Consider the following 22394-nt stretch of genomic DNA (forward strand, 5'->3'; position numbering starts at 1 on the left):
GCCATTTCCTTCTCCAAGGGATCTTCCCGACCCAGGAATCAAACCCGGGTCTCCCACATTGCAGGCAGATGCTTTACTGTCTGAGCCACCATTATCAGACAGTGCATACTTTAAAACTGAAGCTGTACTGGCACAAATCACCAACAGCCTTGCTGTGACCCACACGTTATTCAATCAGCATTTTCTGTTTACTACGTTTACAAGAGGAAAGGCACACCATAAAAAGTTTTACTACCAAAAAGAACCAATACATAATCTTACAAAAAAAACAGAAAGCTGTCATTCAGTCTCCTGATACACTTCAGTTACAGCCATGAGAAACTAAAGCTTCCAATCAGGCTTCTGAGACCCAGACCCAAGCATGTTTTCCCTTCTCTGCCTAGCTGCACTTTGGGTTTACTCACATATCAGTTCCAAGTTAAAGGTTCCGTCTTCACTAACACTATATTCTAGACAAGTTGACTTTCCCATCTTCCCGAATCTAATCTTGTGCACTGTGCCCTTGTTTCAAACATTCACTCTTCCTAGATTGGAGGTGGGCTCCTCCCACCTCACCCATCAAAACGTTACCCTCTACAAGGCTCGTTCAAATTCCACATCCTTCAGAAAGTACAGGCATTCCCTTTTATCCTTGGTTTTTGTTTTCCTCAATTTCAGTTCCCCTTGGTATGAAAATACTATTAGATGGAAAGTTCCAGAAACAAACAATTTGTGAGTTTTAAATTGTATGCCTTCCTGAGCAACAAGACAAAATCTCAAGCTATCCTTTTCCTTCCTGCCCAGCAAGTACACCATTCCTTTGTAGGACATATCCTACCATCAGTCACTTTAGTAGTCTGTCAAGGTATCACTGTTTGTGTTCAAGTAATTCTCATTTTACTTAATAATGGCCCCAAAGTGCAAGAGGGATGCTGGCAATTTGCATATGCCTAAGAGAAGCTATAAAGTGCTTGCTTGGAACAGGCAACAAAGATCTGGGATTTGAGTTCAACAGGTGTATGGAGTTTTCCTTTCCCTTCTTGGCTCCTGCCGTTTCTGGGTCCAGCGATCACTTATCTTATTAAAGGCCTCCTATTTGGCCCTTGTATACTCCAACTCCTTACAAAGTTTATCTCCAGGAGGCTCCAAGAGTTCCAAACCAAACTGATGTTACTACAAGGGTGGAAGCTGCTTTCAGATATGTAATACCTCAGTTTAGATCAAGTAGAGCGAGACTTCTGCTCTGCTAGGCAGGACTACGCCCATGCACAGCAGAAAGAAGTTACAGAAGAAAGAGACCTCTGCCCCAATTCCCAAGAAGTATCTTCTGTATGAAGTCTCTCAGGGGAGTCTTAGGAGAAGCACACTGACTGAAACTGCCCACCCTGGCCAGGCACCATAGCAACCATTTGTGTGAGTTATTTTATGATAGAAGGTCCTAGTAAGGAACACTGAACTAATAAGCCACCAACAACCAGAAGAGTCTGGGAAAGGTCAAAGGGAGACGCCATGTTTCTGACCATGCCCCCAAACCCTTCTTGCTGGCATCCGTCTTGGCTGAGCAATGAGTATGCCAACCAGGAAGGACGAGTCAGACTGATTAGCCAAAGACAACCCGGAAACTAATCCCATCACCATAAAACCGAGACTGGGAGACACCAGGCAGAGCAGTTCTCCCAGATGCTCTCTGCCTGGGCGCCCTTTCCAATAAAGTCTCTTGCTTTGTCAGCACATGTCTTCCTCAGATAATTCTTTTCTGAGTGTTAGACAAGAACCCACTCCTGAGGCCTTAGAGGGCATCCCGCTTCCTACAACAGGTGAAAAGTTAAAAAGTACTCAACTTGAAAGGAAAAAAAACGGTATGTGGAGGTTGCTAAGATCTACAGTAAGAACCAATCTATCTGTGAAACTGTGAAGAAACCAAAAGAAACTCATGCTAGTTTTGCTGTTGTGCCTCAAACGCCAAGTTATAGCCATAGTGCATGAAAAATGCTTAGTTAAGATGGAAAAAAACATTGTATCTGCACAATAGCATATTTTGGGAGAGAAGGAAAGACCACATTCACATACAGGCATACCTTGTATTAATGTCCTTTATTGAGTTTTTAAAAATTGAAGATTTTGTGTCAGCTCTGCTTGGAACAAGTCTATTGGCACAATTTTTCCAATACTTTTTCTCAATTCATGTCTCCATGTCATGTTTTGGTAAATTTCACAATATTTCAAACCCTCCACCAGTAAAGAGATTACAATTCACTGAAGGCTCAGACAGTAGTTAAGGGTTTTTAGCAATAATGTATTTTTAAATTAACATATGTACCTTGTTTTAAATATAATGCTGCACTGCACACTTAACAGACTATAGTGCAAACATACTTTTATCTTCACTGGGAAACCAAGAAGTTCTTGTAACCTGCTGTATTGCAACATTTGCTTCATTATGGTGGTCTGGAATCCAACCAGCATTTATCTCCAAAGTATGCCAGTAACTTTTATTACAATATATTGATATATATGTTCTAAGTTACTGTTGTTAGTCTCTCAATGTACCTAATTTATAAATTAAACTTTATCATAGGTATGCATGTATAGGAAAAACACAGCATACATAAGGTTAGGTACCATCCACAGTTTCAGAAATCTACTGGGGTCTTGAAACATACCCCCCCTGAATAAGGGGGGACTGCTGTATTTCTTCTCTGGATCTGATCTCATTAGCCTCATCTTTCCATTTCCCTCTAGTAAGAAAACTCAGCTACACATAAATCACATGACAATTTCACCACAATATCAACTGTATATGCATGCTCAATCATGTCCAACTCTTTGTGACCCCATGGACTGTAGCCTGCCAGGCTCCACTGTCCATGGAATTTTCTAGGCAAGAACACTGGAGTAGGTTGCCAGTGCCTACTCCAGGGAATCTTCCTGACCCAAGGGTTGAACCTATGTCTTTTACGTCTCCTGAAACAGCAGGCAAATTCTTTACCAACTGCGCCACCAGGGAAGCCCATGATATCATGTACTTGCACACGTTTAGGGCCTCACTATGGCAACATCATTTCTCCTCAAAACACCCGTCTGACTTTTCTGTTCTCTCTTCCTCAGCCCATTGTCAGCTACACGAACCTGCATTAGTCAGCTGAGGCCACCATAACAAAACACCATAGACTGGGTGGCTTAAAGATCAGAAAGTTATTTTCTCACAGTTCTGAAGGCTAGAACTCCACAACCAACATGCCAGAAAACTTGGTTTCTATTGAAGATTTTTTTCCTGTCTCTAGGGGAATCTTACCAACTCAGGAATCAAACCCAGGTCTCCTGCATTGCAGGAAGATTCTTTACCAACTGAGATATGAGGGAACATGAGTATATAAATCATTACAGAGTACTAAGCAGAGTTCCCTGTGCTATACAGTAGGTTCTTATTAGTTATCAATTTTATATATAGTAGTTTGCATATGTCAATCCCAATCTCCCAATTTATCCCTCCCCAACCTTTCCCCCTCGGTAACCCTAAGTTTGTTTTCTACATCTGTGACTCTCTTTCTGTTTTTCAAATAAGTTCATTTGTCCCATTTTTTAAGATTCCACGTATAAGCAATTTCTTAAATTACCACTGAAATACTTACTTCCTCCTCTTCTGAATCACCATCATCATCATCTTCTTCTTCCACATCTTCTGCAAGAGGTGGAGGTAAAGGACCAAGAACACCTTCCTCCATAGGATTAACTGGTTCTTCCACCATTTTAAGGGGTAAAGGGGGGCCAATTAATTCATCATCAGAAGAGTCAGAACTCTCGTCACTTTCACTGCTACTTGTATCCCTGAAAATACAGAAACAGAAACTCATTGCCTTTGCTGCAAAAAAGAACATACTCTGGAGATAGTATTGATTTCTCAGGAAGCTCTGTTTTTCCTTTTAACACTGAGTTTTTTAAAATATTTTTAAATTTGTAATCCAAACATTAATTGTGTGGCTCAAATATTTATCTTTTGAATTATATATATATTTCTTTCTTAAGTAATGTCAAAAAACACATTTTAATTGTTAATTGTATGATTAAAAAATAAAAAAATTTTGATTATATTTTTCAAACATATTCATTTTTTTCAGGCAGAGTAATATTCTTTCATCTATTATTGTTTGAGGACATGTTTTGTATGAGTTTTTTCTTTGAAATTTTGTGAGTTGTGTATTATGGTCCACGATATGGTCAGTCTTGCATATTTTATGTAAACTTGAAAAAAATAAGAATTCCCATTGTCGAGCTGAGTGTTCTGTAGACGTCAATCAAAGGTATTGGGTGAAGGCATCCTTAAGGTCCTTTCTCTCCTTGCTGACTCATAGCTCACTGTCCATCAGTCACAGACATGAACACTGATATCTCACACTAAATGCAGACATGCCTATTTCTCCTTTCAGCTCTTTCCCTTTCTGCTTCAGATGTTTCAAAGCTCTAATGCTAGGAGATGCACATTCAAGATTACCATGTGTTTCTCAAGAACTGCCTTCAAATACCATTTAATCTTAAGAAAGTAAAAAACTTCTCTTATCTATCCTATCTAAATACAGTTAAAAGTCAAAGACAAAAACTCAGAGCAATTGTATGTTAGAGGCCCATCAGATAATCCTCATGAACCAGCAGAACAACTGTGGAAGAAAAACTACAGAATACTACACTGTAACAAAGAAAACCACAGAGAGAACCAACGCCTCTATTCACTGTGTGTGAATACAATCCCTGTCACAGGAGCAAATAAAGTAAGAAATGAGTATTACCGCAAAAGGTTTCAATACATTGTCTGAAATACAAATTATTTCTCAGTGCTAATCCAAGTATGCTGAGTTGCTAAAATTGTTAAATGTAGCTTCCTTGGACTGTAAAAGATACCTTATTCTAGGCAGTATCCTATTGAATCTCAACTATTTTTCTACCCAATACATCAGCTGCTGCTGCTGCTGCTAAGTTGCGTCAGTCGTGTCTGACTCTCTGCGACCCCATAGATGGCAGCCCACCAGGCTCCTCCGTCTCTGGGATTCTTCAGGCAAGAATACTGGAGCGGGTTGCCATTTCCTTCTCCAACAACACATCAGAGGACTGTCATAAATGAGGTGAAAGTGTCAGTCACTCAGTCGTGTCAGATTCTTTGCAACCCCATGGACTGTAGCCCACCGCTTCTCTGTCCATGGGATTCTCCAGGCAAGAATACTAGAGTGGGTTGCCATTCCCTTCTCCAGGGGATATTCCTGACCCAGGGATCGAACCTGAGTCTTCTGCATTGCAGTCAGATTCTTCACAGTCTGAGCCACAGGGAATCCAACAGGGACTATTATACACTCTCATTAAAGTCTTTATCAAACACCTCTACACATTCTGTAGCAACCACCATCCACCATCCCCTACTGCCTACCCCTTCCCAGAAGATTGAGAATTGCAATTTTAACAATTAATCTATCAAATAATTTTACAGGAGTCAAAGTGTCTTTGCCATCTAATGAAGTATCTTCACTATATAAGTTCCATGAAGGCAGGAATTTCAAGTCTGTTGTGTTCCCTGATGTGCTCTATCAGCTAAATGATGCTTGATATCAATAACAACTGAAAAGGAACTTCCCTGCCAGTCTAGTGGTTAAGACTCTATGCTTCCACTGCAGAAAGGGCACAGGTTCAATCGATCGTCAGGGAATTAAGATCCCACGTGCTTGTACTGGTGGTTTATTCACTAAGTCGTATCTGACTCTTGTGACCCCATGGACTGTAGCCCACCAGGCTCCTCTGTCCATGGCATTTCCCAGGCAAGAATACTGGGGTGTGTTGCTATTTCCTTCTCCAGGGGATCTTCCCGACCCAGGGACCAAACCCCAGTCTCGTACATTGCATGAGGGTTTTTTACCACTGAGTCACCAAGGATTTCCATATAACACAGTACTGACTCCTTGGTTACAGATGTAAAAAGATTTACCTTACTATTTTGTCTCCCAAGTCCCCAGTTGTCTCACCAATCTTACCCACTAATCAGAAAGTAGGGCAAAAGAGATTTCTAAGCAGTTTTCCTATGAGATGACAGGTGTTCTTCACTGGCTTTCACTCTCTCTCGCCACCCCTCTCTCTCTGCCTCATTGTTTTTCTCTTTTGAGTTCGGTGCCCCCATGCTGCTCTTGGGAACACAGGCTGAATATGATCAGCTTTTGGCTGGGCTGTGGGGCCTTTTCTGGCACCAGTACTACAGTTTTTATTACAGACTGAATTGTGTCCTCAAAATATTCATATACTGAAGCCCTAACTCGCAGTACCTCAGAGTATGACTGTATTTAAAGACAGAGCTTCAAAGAAATGATTAAGCTAAATGATGTCTGTAGGGATGGGCCCTATTATAACTGGTGTCCTTATAAAAAGAGAAAACTTGAACAAAACTTAGGCAGAAGACAACATGAAAAAATAGGGAGAAGACGGCCATCTACAAGCCAAGAAGAGAGGCCAGTGAACCCCACCTTCATGTTGATCCTGGACTTCTAGCCTCTCGAACTGTGGGGGAAAAAAACTTCTGTTTCTGCCACCCAGTCTGCGCTAGTTTGTGATGAAGGCCATTACAAACTAGTACAGCAGCATCTTCCTTTCTTTTCTCCCCTTAATTAGCGAACTAAAGAAATATATGGAACATCTGCCATAAGCAAGATTTTGTGCTGGACACAGAGAAAGCTGAAAACAAGTACAGGATAAAGAGAAACGTAAAACACTGGGCTTCCCTGACAGTTCAGTGGTTAAGAATCTGCCCGCCAATGCAGGAGACAAATTTGATCCCTGGTCTGGGAAGATCCCACGTGCTTCGGGGCAACTAAGCCTGTGCACCCCAACTACTGAGCCCCAAACCTAGAGCCTGTGCCCTGCAACAAGGGAGCCACTGTAATGAGAAGCCCACACACTGCAACCAGAGAGCAGCCCCTGCTCACTGCACCTGGAGAAAGCCCACACACAGCAACGAAGGCCCAGAGCAACCAAAGAGTGAATTCTCAAAAAACAGTCTATATAACCCATTTGACAATTTAAAACATACCTCAACAACAGAATTCTTGTATTATTCCACCCAGATTTGGAGCCTCTTGATGAAAGTGAAAGCGGAGAATGAAAAAGTTGGCTTAAAGCTCAACATTCAGAAAACAAAAGATCATGGCATCCGGTCCCACCACTTCATGGGAAATAGATGGGGAAACAGTGGAAACAGGGTCAGACTTTATTTTTCTGGGCTCCAAAATCACTACAGATGGTGACTGCAGCCATGAAATTAAAAGACGCTTGCTTACTCCTTGGAAGGAAAGTTATGACCAACCTAGATAGCATATTCAAAAGCAGAGACATTACTTTGCCAACAAAGGTTCGTCTAGTCAAGGCTATGGTTTTTCCTGTGATCATGTATGGATGTGAGAGTTGGACTGTGAAGAAGGCTGAGCGCCAAAGAATTGATGCTTTTGAACTGTGGTGTTGGAGAAGACTCTTGAGAGTCCCTTGGACTGCAAGGAGATCCAACCAGTCCATTCTGAAGGAGATCAGCCCTGGGATTTCTTTGGAAGGAATGATGCTGAAGCTGAAACTCCAGTACTTTGGCCACCTCATGCGAAGAGTTGACTCATTGCAAAAGACTCTGATGCTGGGAGGGATCGGGGGCAGGAGAAGGGGACGACAGAGGATGAGATGGCTGGATGGCATCCCTGACTCGATAGACGTGAGTCTAAGTGAACTCCAGGAGCTGGTGATGGACAGGGAGGCCTGGTGTGCTGCAATTCATGGGGTCACAAAGAGTTGGACACGACTGAGCGACTGATCTGATCTGATACCTATTTATACTGCTTGAAGTTCTCAGTAATTATGTTATATAGTATTAAATTTCACTTTAAAGTAATTTTAATTTTAATGGCTGCTTTCTCCTATCACTCAGTAAACTTTACAATGTGCCACTGTTTAAATTCCTTCTCAGTTATAAAGGATCCTATCAAAAAAAGTTATCATGAATACAGAGTTTGGGGAAAGGGACAAAAGACGTGAATGACAAAATGAACATGAAAAAAATAACCAACTTGTCAATCTTTCCAACTTTACACAGTTATACTCTGCAGTCAAAAAGCATAGATTTTAATGCTACATCTGGAATACTTTAGAAAAATTTGATTGATTCACAATCTGACAAAGGACTTTGTTGTGGTCCTAGAAATCTACAACTGCTTGAAATGGGAGAAATCATGCAAGCTTTTTAGTATGAGGAACTCTGCCTAAATTGTGTTACTAACACTTAGAAAATGACAGTGAAGACAAGCACCTGGAAGATGATTTAGAGCAAGCTCTGGCCACATTCGAGCCTGAAGATGTCGGTTCAAGATCTTCATTTTGCCTTCTTAATTCTTTCTCTCTGTTCATTTCTTCCTCTCTTTCTCTTGCTTCTGAAAAGATCATAATAATTTTTTTCAACAGTTAGACTTCAAAATTTCTTATTTAAAATGTTGAAAACTAACAAAATTACAAAAGATATAACACAGAAGTGTTACCAGTAATAGCAAAAGACTATCACTCTAAATGCCCAACAATGAGAAAACCATTGAGTTTACTGTATATCAACACAGTATAAAAATACAGCCAATAAGAATAATGATAGAGGGGAATTCCTTGTTGTCCCATGGTTAGGACTTGGTGTTTTCACTGCGTTGGCCCAAGTTTAATCCCTTGTTGGGGAATTAAGATCCTGCAAGCCACAGCCACATGGAGTGGCCAAAAAATATATATATTTTTTTTTTTCTACATATATATATAGAAAATATGCAAATCTGGGGAAATATTAACAGACAAGCTAAGCAAAATTACCATGTGAAGAGTATATGAACCATGAGTGCAGTATGTAAAAAGATGTGGCAAGTGACAAGAAAGTGTTCAAACATAAGATTTTAGGTAACCTCACTTTTAAATATTTTAAACTATAAATTCAGCACTCCCTTCTTTTCTGACTTTTCCAAACTGGATTTTTGGCCAGAGACTTGACACCATAATTATGAGAAAAACTGAGTTACATCAAGTTTCCAGAGTTTTTACCTTGGAAAAACAAAACAAATTTATCCAAGAAAATCTAATCTTTCTCCTCTGATAATTTCATTCAGCAACTGGAGGGAACATAGGAAGGAAATTAATTATACGAATAAGGCTTGTTCTTGATTGCTACCATCCTCAATAACCTGAGATAATCTTTAACACTTTTTAAAAAATTTAATAATGAAGAATAATACACTCAAAGTTAAGCAATATCAAAGGGGTATGCTGCACTATTTAGGGTCTTTTGTTGCTAGGATAGACAGAGTGCGTAACTAGGAAATAGGCAGCAAGCGTCAACAACTAGTCATTCATTTCAAACATGGAAGATTAAAAAACTCTCCAGGAAGATGTAAGGCACAGTCACATTAATTTTTTTGTGCTCTCCTCTGGGCTGAGGTGGGTCAGGAGTTAACAGTTCTGCACTCTGATGCTGGGGAGGTTGAAAACAGTAAGATAAGGATAATGCCCAAATTTAAGAGTGAGCCTGCTGGGCTCGTACCTTCATCCTGCCTCCCCAGTAATTCCCTCTGTACCCTCCAGGGTGAGGGAGGGCGGGGAAGCTGAGAGAGGCTGGGGAGTAAGGCGAGGAGGCCACACTTGTGGACTGCAGACTCAGGTCTTAGGGGCAGTTCTGACACCGATCAGGAATCAACCCTAAGGCACACATCATTAGTCACCTATTAGCAGCCACTTCTCCCTTTTTCCTTGCAAAGGAAACCACAATTCTCCTGATCCTGGGCCCCTTCCTGTCTAGAAGAAGTAAAGTTTGACTTCAAGTGAACCATAGTGAACCTGCAAGGGCTGTTTTTGCAACTGATGTACCACACTAATACCGGCTAATAACATATGAGAGGAAGTCAGCTAGAGGTACATTTGAGAAAGGTTTTCTTACTCCTGAAGAGTTACACAAAAGTCTTTCAGCCTGTGGATGTGATCATCTGTACGTTAACAAAATTTTGAGTCATGGGGACAGTGAGCTTAGGATAAGACAACACTCTATAGCTGCCAAAGCAGAAAAAAGGGAGAAAATCTTTAAGTCCTTTATATCAGGATTCAGAAGATGTAAGAGTCCCATTCCAGAGCTCTTGTCATGGTGATACTAAACTTTTCTTATTTAAGCCAATTTTTATTAGGTCTCCTATGACTTCTTTGGAATGAAAACAGTGACAGACTTTATTTTCGTGGCTCCAAAATCACTGCAGGCGGTGACTGCAGTCATGAAATTAAAGATGCTTGCTCCTTGAAGGAAAGCTATGACAAACCTACATCGTATTAAAAAGCAGAGACATCACTTTGCCAACAAAGGTCTGAATAGTTAAAGCTATGGTTTTTCCAGAAGCCATGCATGGATGTGAGAGTTGGACTATCAAGAAGGCTGAGTGTCAAAGAATTCATACTTTAGAACTGTGGTGTTGGAGAAGACTCTTGAGAATCCCTTGTACTGCAAGGAGATCAAATCAGTTAATCCTAAAGGAAATCAACCCTGAGTATTCATTGGAAGGACTGATGCTGAAGTTGAAGCTCCAGTACTTTGGCCACCTGATGCAAAGAGCTGACTCACTGGTAAAGACCCTGAGGCTGGCAAAGATTGAAGGCAGGAGGAGAAGGGGACAACACAGAACAAGATGGCTGGATGGCATCAGGACGCCATCACCAACTCGATGGACATGAACTTGAGCAAACTCCAGGAGATGGTGAAGGACAGAGAAGCCTGGTGTGCTGCAGTCCATGGGGTCGCAAAGAGTTGGACCCGACTACGCGACTGAACGACAACAACAACAATCTTTCTAACAATCCCTGAAGCAGAAACTTTTTTACTTCAGCTTGAATGGGGTATAATTGACAAAACTGTAAGATAGGTAAAGTGTACAATGTGATGATTTGGTACAAATACACACTGAAAAAGAATTCTTCCCATGGAGTCAATGAACACAACCATCACCCCACATATTTATCCCGTGTTTCTTTTTTTTTTTTTTTTGGTAAGAACAATTAAGTTCTACTATTTTAGCAAATTTCAACTATATCCAATACAGCTGAAGTAAATACTACTATCTTCACTTAATAGTTTAGGAATCCAAAGCAGAGAAGTAACAGCTACAGTTAGAGCAAAGTAGTCAACTGAGGCTCCACAATTTTTCTTTCCTTGATGTAACCAGACTTTCTGAAGCCTGTAAAATTATCCAATGAGTACCACCCACTTTATAAAGCAGTGACCCTGCCTCTCTCCCCAAAGGGCCATAAAGTACAGCCCTTTATTTGCTTACCTGTCCCCAGACTATTTGGAAACTATGACCCACCCACCTATCTAGAGTTCCTCCCCAGTGGATGAATGTTCCAAACTACTTGCCCCATCCAGGTGAATTATCTTTTTAATTTAGATGTTCTAATTTTATTTATTTTTTAGCCATGTTGGGCAGCATGCATGATCTTAGTTCCCTGGCTAGGGATCGAACCTGTACCCCCTCCATTGGAAGCACTGAGTCTTAACCACTGGACCACAAAGGAAGTCTCTAACTTTTTAATTTAAATTTTAACTTTTTCATTTTTTACAATAGTAAGGATTTTCTACCCTGAGAGGTTCCTGTCATCACCTGCTGCTTCATTAAAATGAGAAGAAAAAAAAAAAAAAAAGCAAAGACATTTGTGAGGAAAAAAAGTATTTTTTTACTCACTGTCTACTAAGGACAAACCAAAATGAGACTAATTCAATAAACTGCAGCTCCCTGACCAAGGGGATCATTTTTGTGTATTTTACCAAGAGTAGGACCAAGCTCACTGTACACTGTAAAACGTACAGGAATCCATGTATTCTGTAAATACTGTAAAGATGCTCTGTATGTTCTATTGGCAAAAGTGAATTAACTTACTCCCCAACACCTCATTTTATTATTTTAAGTATCTCAATTTATTGGTATCTCTCTACTCTCAGGTAGCTAATAGTTTTGGAGAGCCATTCTGCAAAAGCATCCCAGCTGTATGCAATTCATCCAGGATAACAGCAAACTATCCAAAACTACCATGTCCCTACTGGGCTGATTCGCACAAATTGCAGATTCACGTGAATGTAATTTAGCAGCTGAAAAACCTCACTTTCATTATGTCTTAAGCATTACAGGAAGAAATGAGTGTTAAAATAACATGCAAAGGAAATCAAACTAATAGAAACAAGCTAGAATGATGTTTTAATCATATTCTTTTTTTCTAGTTGCTCAGTTGTGTCCAACTCTTTGTGACCCCATGAACTGTAGCCCACCAGGCTCCTCTGTCCGAGGGGATTCTCCAGGTAAGAATACTGGAATGGGTTGCCACTTCCCGACCCAGGGATGGAACCTGGGTCTCACCCATTGCAGGCAGATTCCTCACCGTCTGGGCCACCAGGGCACCCACTTGCTAAATGTTTCTGCCATTCTAAAACGATTCAGTAGGCTACTGATTTCATGAAAAATTATATTTAACTTTAAATGTTTAGTGTAAAAATGACTACAAATAAAAAAATAAGATCAGGATTATCTGACATTAGTTACAATTCTTTATTAACTATTTAGAGATGTAACTACTATATATCAAGTTCTGCGTTAAGCTACTGTAAGTATAAATATGAAAAACAAGGTTATCAAGACATGAATAATACTAAAATAAATTTATAATAAAGTATTATTAAAAAAATGTAGGGAACAATTACGTCCAGAAGAGTTTTGAATACCTAGAAAAGGTAAAATATGAGGTGAGGCCTTAAAGGATAAGGTAGGATTTAGCTAAGTAGGAAGACAATTTCAAGTTAAAAAAAAATTTTAAGCTTTTCTAATTTCTAAAACCTCTGGGACAATTATTCTTTCCAAGATAATTAAATCATCCATTGAAATCATCTTAAAATCCTATCTCAATATCTTCTCAAGGAACTTTTTTCCAGTCAGGTAACAGAAGGTTCATAATCCATTGAAACCATGGCCACACTCAAAATACGCATTTGAATAAAAGACATTTTCTTCCCCATCTATGTCCTCCCAGTATATTAGTTCTAAAAGTCTATGTCTTTCACATGTCCAAAACCTACTAACAGCTTTCATAAACATAAAAAATACTTCAAAAACAATTTGTCACACTATTTTCTAACATTTTTGGTAACACGGATTTTACTCAGGCTTTATAGTATAATTCATCCTTTCCATTAGAGCACTTAAAAACCAAAACTTCACATCTGCATACACAGTTAAATCTGCCACTAAAAGGGACCAAAAGTTCTTATTTTCCTCAAGTCTGATGTCAAAGTTCAAGAAGACTCCAATACCTATCATTAAGGCCCATATCAGAATTTGTTAACTTTTAAGAAAAGGCAAACTTTGGCTTCTTATATTTAGATGCAAGGGTATAAACAGGAGTCTAAGCCCAAGAATGTAACATGAAGTCAAGAAAGTTCAACCCATTTAATTCATCCACAAATAACAATAGGAAAACAAGGCCCTGAGATAATTTTTCAAAATTTTAGAACTCTAATATTTGAATTCCACCTAAGTGCTACATGAATGCATATTTTACTAAAAAAATGATAGGAATTAAAAGTGATATTTACAACATTACTGTTTAAAAAGTACCATGCCCAACATCTTAATCCCTTCAAGAAACCTCAAGGGAGCTTATAATAAATAAAGGAGACCTTATCATTGTCAACAAACCGATGGGGAAATTAAGGATCTGAAATTTGAAGATCCATCCGATGTTATTCATCTAGTAGAATGTGGGTCTAACCCTTAAAGCTGGGTCCTCCAACTTCAAATTTCAAACTCTTTACAATCATCATGCCATTTAAAAAAATTCTCCAGGGGCTTCCCTGGTGGTCCAGTGGTTAAGACTCTGAGCTCCCAATACAGTGATGAAGGATTCAATTCCTGGTCAGGAAACGAACATCCTGCATGCCACTCAGCATGGCCAGAAGAAACACACACACATTCTCCAAAGATGCAGGATTTATTTTTTTAAAGACAATATTGCAGTTTTAAATTCAATTCAATCTGCATAAATAAACACTGAGAACCTATCTTTCGAGGCATGATAATGCGGACTATAAAACTTAGGTAGGGAAATAAGACAATCACTATTCAAAGCATTTGGTATCACACACTGGAGAGCTAAACTGGAACAGTACAAAGGTTCACTGAAACATTCAATGATGAAGTGCGAAATACATTTGTACGTATGCTACAGAGAGCATGTCTCTACATGTTGTTTGATGATACCAAATTATTTAATATTTTTAGGTATAGTAATAGGATTTTAGTTAAGATTTTTCAAAATCCTTATCACTTAAAGACATACAAAAATATTTATGGGTGAAGTAATGTATCCAGGATTTTTGTCAAAGCAATCTGAAAGGAGAAGTAAATGGAAATAACACTGGCCATACAATAGTTAAATCTGTGTGATAGGAATACAGGAGTTCATTCTTATACTTCGTGTGTAATTGAAACTTCAGGTAATAGTTGAAGCTTTTTTAAACAATACACATTATATGTAGATAGCTGTCTTTTTACCACAAACACACACACACACAAATCAAAAACTATTATTCTTCCAAATTCCAAAAATCATGCTCATTTCTCAAATGTGAGATATTACTGCTATATAATTTATCATTTTAAAACAATGATAAGTACTGGAGCAACATTCACTTAAATTCTTCCAGGAGTCCTGTCTCTGGTTCCGAGTGCCTTCTGCTCTATCAATTTACATCTATCCCTTCTCTAGTAGAAGAATGATCTGAATCAGATCTAAAGAAAGCAGTAGAGGAGACAGTCAGCTCCAAAGATCCTGAGGTAGTAGCTAGAACTGCCAACCACCTGGCATCAAACGAGACAGTCTGGAAGTTAAGGCCTTCATTAAATGTCTGATACGACTCATGAATGCAGGGATTCAACAGCGCCAGCCCCATTCACTGGATGGCTCAATTTTCTATACTGTCTGGGTCAACCATCAGTGGTGTACACAACTCTGAGAGCCACCTCTCGCTCAGCCTTCCAAATACTGGTTCCACTGTAAGCAGGAAAGAAAAAACGAAATGAGAATCAGATAGAGGGTGAAGAAGAAAAGAAACCACTATTCTGATTCTTTTTTTTTTTAATATTTATTTATTTGGCTGCATTAGGTCTTAGTTGGGGCTCAAGGGTTTAACTGCCCTGAAACATGTGCAATCTTCCCAGACCAGGGACTGAACCTGCAGCCCTCGCATTGCAAGGTGGATTCCCCACCACTGGGCCACCAAGAAAGTCCCTATTCTGATTCTTATAAATTAATTTTGAATCCTTGTTGGTTCATAGCTCACACTTATGACAGGTTTTAGAACTCAGACTCTCTTACCCTACTTACATACAACTTTTATCATATTTAAAAAATGAGACTAAAAAAAAAAAACTGCTTCCAAAGGAACCAGCACATGTGAACTTTTAACAATTTTGAATTTTTTTTTCAGTCTTATAATTTTACAACTGGTAACACACTTGTGTAAATTGGATATGGTATCTACATAAATAAGAAAGCAAGTAACTGAACTTCTTACCCAGTGTTTTCCGACTTCTTTCCACTGCTGTTCTTCGAGTTTGTTCAAACATTGCTTCCAAATCAAATGTGCGAGCTTTTTTTCCTAAAACAGGAGTAAGTAGCAGACTGTGAGTTTCTTGAACTAAGTTGGCCAATGTTCAATACTTACATACTGATGTATTAATAACCACTTAAAGTCTATCTAATTTATAGCACAGCTACCAAATAACCATAAAATATTAATGAAGAAAACGTTTACTGCCAGGGAATTTTTTTAAAAATATTTATTATTTATTTGGCTGCACTGGATCTAAGCTGTGGCACTCTGGATGTTTATTTGCAACATGCAGGATCTAGTGCCCTGACCAGGGATGCAACCCAGGCCCCCTGTATTGGGAGCTCAGAGTCTTAGCCACTGGATCACCAGGGAAGTCCCAACTCCCCAGGGAAACTTAATTACAATCTCATCACTAAATAACATTAACCAGCCAACTTTCTCATCCTCCTGTAATTTATCTAGACTCCACTCTTTGAAACTTCAACATGGGGTACTAGGCAGAATAGAGAATGTTCATATCATAATTCCTGAAACCTGTGAATACATTACATTTACAGGGACTATGTACATTAATTAAGGTTATAGACTCAAAGACTGAGAGATTATCCTGGCAAGCCCAGTCTAATCATAGAAGGTCTTACAAGAAAATGTAGAATAGATGCAGAATAGATATGGCAGAAGTCAGAGAGACTTGAGATGGATCGCAGTGCATTTGAAGATGAAAGGGGCAAGAAGACAAGCAATGCAGGTATCAGAAAGAGGTAAGAAACTCCCACTTGAAAGCCAGTAAGCAAACAGGGGTCTCAATCCTAAAACCACCAGGAACTGGCATTCTGATGACCTGGATCTGCTTGGAAGCAACGTTCTATTTGATTTTACTAGTTTTTTTTTTTTTTTTTTTATTACTAATACCTATTCTGTGTTAGTTAGAATGTGGTAAAAATGCTTTCCTTACACACTGCTGCTGCTGCTAAGTCGCTTCAGTCGTGTCCGACTCTGTGCGACCCCATAGACGGCAGCCCACCAGGCTCCCCCGTCCCCGGGATTCTCCAGGCAAGAACACTGGAGCAGGTTGCCATTTCCTTCTCCAATGCATGAAAGTGAAAAGTGAAAGGGAAGTCGCTCAGTCGTGTCCAACTCTAGCGACCCCATGGACTGCAGCCTACCAGGCTCCTCCGTCCATGGGATTTTCCAGGCAAGAATACTGGAGGCAGGTGCCATTGCCTTCTCCGTTTCTTATACACTACTGATTGATATAAACTGAAACCACCTTTCTGAAGAGCATTATGACAACAAATACCAAGAAGTTTTAAAAGCTATATACTCAATTTTTTGTTACTTTTTAATATCTATATATTTTATCAAAATAGTCCCTCCTGTAGAAATCTACCCTATGGAAGTATACATAAAACTCCTTTTACAAAAGAAGATAAAAGAATTATTTATAAAAATGTTTATTTCAGTATTACTGATAAAAGAAAAGAACTATGTGAGAGAAACCTTAAAATGTTACACATTATAGCACTTCTATCTACTATTCAACCCATCAGAAGACATGCTTTGGAAGAGCATTTTTATAAAATGGAAAAATCCTCAAAATATTAAGAATTAAATTCCATATAATTAAGAATAATTGTACATACATACATATGATCTTAATGTTATTAATACACAACAGAAAAAAACTGGAAAGCAAACAAATTTTTATGCCTTGATTTTTAGCTCATGAAATTATGAATGATTTTACTTTCTTCCTTCTCATTTATTGGGTTATTTATATTAGGGAGAAAGCTATTAAAAGGAAATGCAACAAAAATAAGTAACATAATACTGTGTACAAAAATACGTACATAATACTACATTTCATGCAGAGATGGGCACAATAAAGGACAGAAATGGTATGGACCTAACAGAAGCAGAAGATATTAAGAAGAGGTGGCAAAAATACACAGAAAAACTATACAAAAAGCATCATCACAACCCAGATAATCACAGTGGTAAGATCACTCACTTAGAGCCAGACATCCTGGAATGAGAACTCAAGTGGGCCTTAGGAAGCATCACTATGAACAAAGCTAGTGGAGGTGATGGAGAAGGCAATGGCACCCCACTCCAGTACTGTTGCCTGGAAAATCCCATGGATGGAGGAGCCTGGTGGGCTGTAGTCCATGGGGTCGCTAACAGTCGGACCCGACTGAGCGACTTCCCTTTCACTTTTCACTTTGATGCATTGGAGAAGGAAATAGCAACCCACTCCAGTGTTCTTGCCTGGAGAATCCCAGGGACAGGGGAGCCTAGTGGGCTTCCGTCTATGGGGTCGCACAGAGTTGGACATGACTGAATTGACTGAGCAGCAGCAGCAGCAACAGTGGAGATGATGGAATTCCAGCTGAGCTATTTCAAATCCTAAAAGATGATGCTGTGAAAGTGTTCCACTCAATATGTCAGCAAATTTAGAAAACTCAGCAGTGCCCACAGGACTGGAAAAGGTCAGTTTTCATTCCAATCCCAAAGAAAGGCAATGCCAAAGAATGTTCGAACTACTGCACAATTGCACTCATCTCACATGCTAGTAAAGTTATGCTCAAAATTCTCCAAGCCAGGCTTCAACAGTATGTGAAGCGAGAAGTTCCAGATGTTCAAGCTGGTTTTAGAAAAGGCAGACGAACCAGAAATCAAATTACCAACATCCGCTGGATCATTGAAAAACCAAGAGTTCCAGAAAAACATCTATTTCTGCTTTATTGACTATGCCAAAGCCTTTGACTATGTGGACCACACCAAACTATGGCAAATTCTTCAAGAGATGGGAATACCAGACCACCTGATCTACCTCTTGAGAAATCTGTATGCAGGTTAGGAAGCAACAGTTAGAACTGGATACGGAACAACAGACTGGTTCCAAATAGGGAAAGGAGTACATCAAGACTGTATGTTGTTACCCTGCTTATTTAACTTATATGCAGAGTACATCATGAGAAATGCTGGACTGGATGAAGCACAAGCTGGAATCAAGATTGCTGGGAGAAATACCAGTAACCTCAGATATGCAGATGACATAACCCTGATGGAAGAAATCAAAGAACTAAAGAGCCTCCTAATCAAAGTGAAAAAGTTGGCTTAAAATTCAACATTCAGAAAACTAAGATCATGGCATCTGGTCCCATTACTTCATGACAAACAGATGGTGGAAAAGTAGAAACAGTGACAGACTTTATTTCGGGGGGGGCTCCAAAATCACTGCAGATGATGACTGCAGCCATGATATTAAAAGACACTTACACCTTGGAAGAAAAGTTTTGACAAACCTAGACATCGTATTAAAAAGCAGAGACATTACTTTGCCAACAAAGGCCCATCCAGTCAAAGCCATGGTTTTTCCAATAGTCATGTAAGCTGAGCGCCAAAGAATTGATGCTTCTGAACTGTGGGGTTGGAAAAGACTCTTGAGAGTCCCTTGGACTGCAAGGAGATCCAACCAGTCCATTCTAAAGGAAACCAGTCCTGAACATTCACTGGAAGGACTGATGCTGAAGCTGAAACTCCAATACTTTGGCCACCTGATGTGAAAACTTACTCATTTGAAAAGACCCTGATGCTGGGAAAGATTGAAGGCAGGAGGAAAAGGTGATGACAGAATAAGATGGCTGGATGGCATCACCAACTCAATGGACGTGAGTTTGAGTAAACTCCAGGAGTTGGTGATGGACATGGAGGCCTGGCATGCTGCAGTCCATGGGGTCAAAAAGAGTCGGACACGACTGACTGCACTGAACTGAATACTACAGAAGCATACAGCACTTTTGTAGACATGACCTCCTAGGAGATAATAAATATGTCGTTCAAGACATTAACCAAATAAATGAATGTATGAACGAACAAACAAGAGACTCCAAAGTGAAGACTTCGGAGTAGGAAAGAAGACTAACCTACAAAGACCCACTGTATAGCACAGGGAACTATATTCAACAGTTTTCAATACCTTATAAGGGAAAAGAATATATTAATATGTATGTGTGTGTGTAAATGAATCACTGCGCTGTACACCTGAAATTAACATGACATTATAAATCAACTATATTTCCCCTTAGCTCAATTGGTAAAGAATCTGCCTGCAATGCAGGAGACCTGGGTTCCATCCCTGGGTTGGGAAGATCCCCTGGAAAAGGAAATGGCAACCCACTCCAGTATTCTTGTCTGGAGAATCCCATGAACAGAGGAGGCTGGTGGCCTACAGCCCATGGTGTCACAAGAGCCAGACAGGACTTTGCGACCAAACCACCAATACTTCAACAAAATAAGAGATTTAACTATTATAACATCACTTAATAGCCCACTTGATGCCAAAAGGGCCATCTTATTACAGACCAAAATCAGTGGTTGGCTCTTATCCTCAGGACGCAGAGAAACAACTCTCTCCATTAACTAACACCTTCCACCTCGTGGGTCAGGCAGCAATCTTTTTTTTCACTAACCGTCCCGTAAAAAGTGTCACCTGGGCTGGTCTCAGGAGACAGAGAGGAGTTAGAAAACAGATGGGGGAAGAGTGTGACTTGAAAATTGCAAGATACCCACACTAGAGCTAAAAGTATTAATAAAGAGGACTAGGCACAGCGGAACGTCGGAACACAAGGGACAGCTCGGATGTCTCTCCCAACCTGCGACTCTTAAAACCTCTGCAAAAGGAGACCATGTCTAGGGCAGTCACTCACCGAACCCCGTGAAGCCCATGGTGACCGCCAGCTGCGGGTCTGGTCCCGAGGCGTCTGAGCCTGTCATTTGAGAAAGAGAAAAGGGAAAAGGCCTTGTCAGAGGGCGAAACCAGCGCCGCCCGCCCTGCCCGACCCATCCTACAGGTGCTCGCCTCACTGAACCCACCATCGCTGGGCCCCGGGCGCTCCATGCTCGGCCACCCTCCAAGAAACCAGCAACAACCGCAGCACAAAACAGCTGCCGAAGACCCGGCAAACCGGGCAGGAAGTAACGCCTTCAAGCGTCAGCGTCGCCGCCAAGGCCAAGAGAGGCGCCTTGCGCGGAGGGACACAGGCCTCCCTGGGCTGCGCCGCCCTAGCGGGCTGGCGAGGTATAGGCGCCACAGAGCCGGGTGTCCAATTAAACCCGTTATAAAGGGATTATCTGGGGTTTCTATGAACTCTTTTTACTTCCTAAAATGCATTTACCGACCAAGTGACACTTAATCCTCAGAATTCTAAAGTGAAAGTTAAGTCGTGTCCGATTCTTTGTGACCCCATGGACTGTAGCCTACCAGTCTCCTCCATCCGTGGGATTCTCCAGGCAAGAGTACTGGAAGGGGTTGCCATTTCCTTCTCCGCCGGATCTTCCCGACCCAGGGATCAAACCCGGGTCTCCCGCATCCTAGGCAGACGCTTTAACCTCTGAGCCACCAGAATGGCTTCAAACTTCACATCACAACTAACCTTTAAGGAGATCCAATTTTTCATAAAATGTGTTCTTTACAGTAACAAGGATTAGACATTATTCTTTTAAGTAAGTTACTTTTAAATTTCTAATTTTTATTTATTTGGCTGCCCTGGGTCTTCTAGTTGTGGCATGTGCAGTCTTTAGTGTGGCATGCAGGATGAACGCTTATTGAGTTGGTGCAAATATAACTGTGATTTGGGACCATGAATTTGAAATCATAACTAGGCTCTAACACATCTTTATAATCAAAATAAGAACAATTACAATCTACACATTTTTGCCAATGAGAAATAAATCCCTTTGTTGTTCAGTCGCTAAGTCTTGTCCGACTCTTTGCAAGCCTATGAACTGCAGGACTCCAAGCTTCCCTGTCCTTTACCATCTCCTGGAGTTTGCTCAAACTCGTGTCCATTTAGCTATCCAACCATCTCATCCTCTGTTGCCCCCTTTTCCTCCTGCTCTCAATCTTCCCCATAACTGCAACCAGGAAATTAAAAGATACTTGCTCCTTGGAAGAAAAGCTATGACGAACTTAGACATCATATTGAAAAGCAGAGACATCACTTTGCTGACAAAGGTCCGTCTAGTCAAAGTTATGGTTTTTCCAGTAGTCATGTATGGATGTGCGAGTTGGACCAGGAGGAACGGTGAGCACCAAAGTATTGATGCTTTCAAACTGCAGTGTTGGAAAAGACTCTAGAAAGTCACTTGGACTGCAAGGAGATCAAACCACTCAATCCTAAAGGAAATCAACCCTGAATATTCATTGGAAAGACTGATGCTGAAGTTGAGCTCCAATAATTTGGCCACCTGATGCAAAAAGCGGACTTACTGGGAAAGACCCAGTAACACTGTTCAAAAGCATCAGTTTCAGCACTCAGCTTTCTTTATGGTCCAACTCTCACATGCTTACATGACTACTGGAAAAACCATAGCTTTGACTAGACGGACCTTAGCTGGCAAAGTTATTTTTAATATGCTGTCTAGGTCTGTTATAGCTTTTTTCCAAGGATCAAGCATTTTAATTTCCTGGTTGCAGTCACCTTCCAAAACTACTTTGGAGCCCAAGAAAATAAAGAATAAAGAAAATAAAGAAACAATGTTTCCATCGTTTCCCCATCTATTTGCCATGAAGTGATGGGACCAGATGCCATGATCTTAGTTTTATTGAATGTTGAGTTTTAAGTCAGTTTTTTCTCTCTCCTCTTGCACCTTGATCAAGAGGCTGTTTAGTTCCTCTTCACTTTCTGCCATAAGAATAGTGTCATCTGCATATCTGAGGTTATTGATACTTCTCCCAGCA

General features: G+C 40.2%; 1 protein-coding gene across 1 annotated transcript in view; it reads right to left on the reverse strand.

Moving 5' to 3' along the window:
- The window catches only part of WDR70 (WD repeat domain 70), a 287174-nt gene extending 266501 nt beyond the window's left edge, over positions 1–20673 (reverse strand). Inside the window, exons 1-5 of the mRNA XM_019983020.2 lie at positions 20528–20673; positions 20362–20421; positions 15611–15694; positions 8297–8417; positions 3612–3807 (exon numbers count right to left, since the gene is read on the reverse strand). Coding sequence (XP_019838579.1) covers positions 3612–3807; positions 8297–8417; positions 15611–15694; positions 20362–20421; positions 20528–20552 — 486 coding nt within the window. The 5' untranslated portion in view covers positions 20553–20673. The remainder of the gene's footprint in view (positions 1–3611; positions 3808–8296; positions 8418–15610; positions 15695–20361; positions 20422–20527) is intronic.
- Positions 20674–22394: the final 1721 nt, after the last annotated feature.

Source organism: Bos indicus, chromosome 20, assembly GCF_029378745.1.
Source record: "Bos indicus isolate NIAB-ARS_2022 breed Sahiwal x Tharparkar chromosome 20, NIAB-ARS_B.indTharparkar_mat_pri_1.0, whole genome shotgun sequence".
NCBI classification, from domain to species: domain Eukaryota; kingdom Metazoa; phylum Chordata; class Mammalia; order Artiodactyla; family Bovidae; genus Bos; species Bos indicus.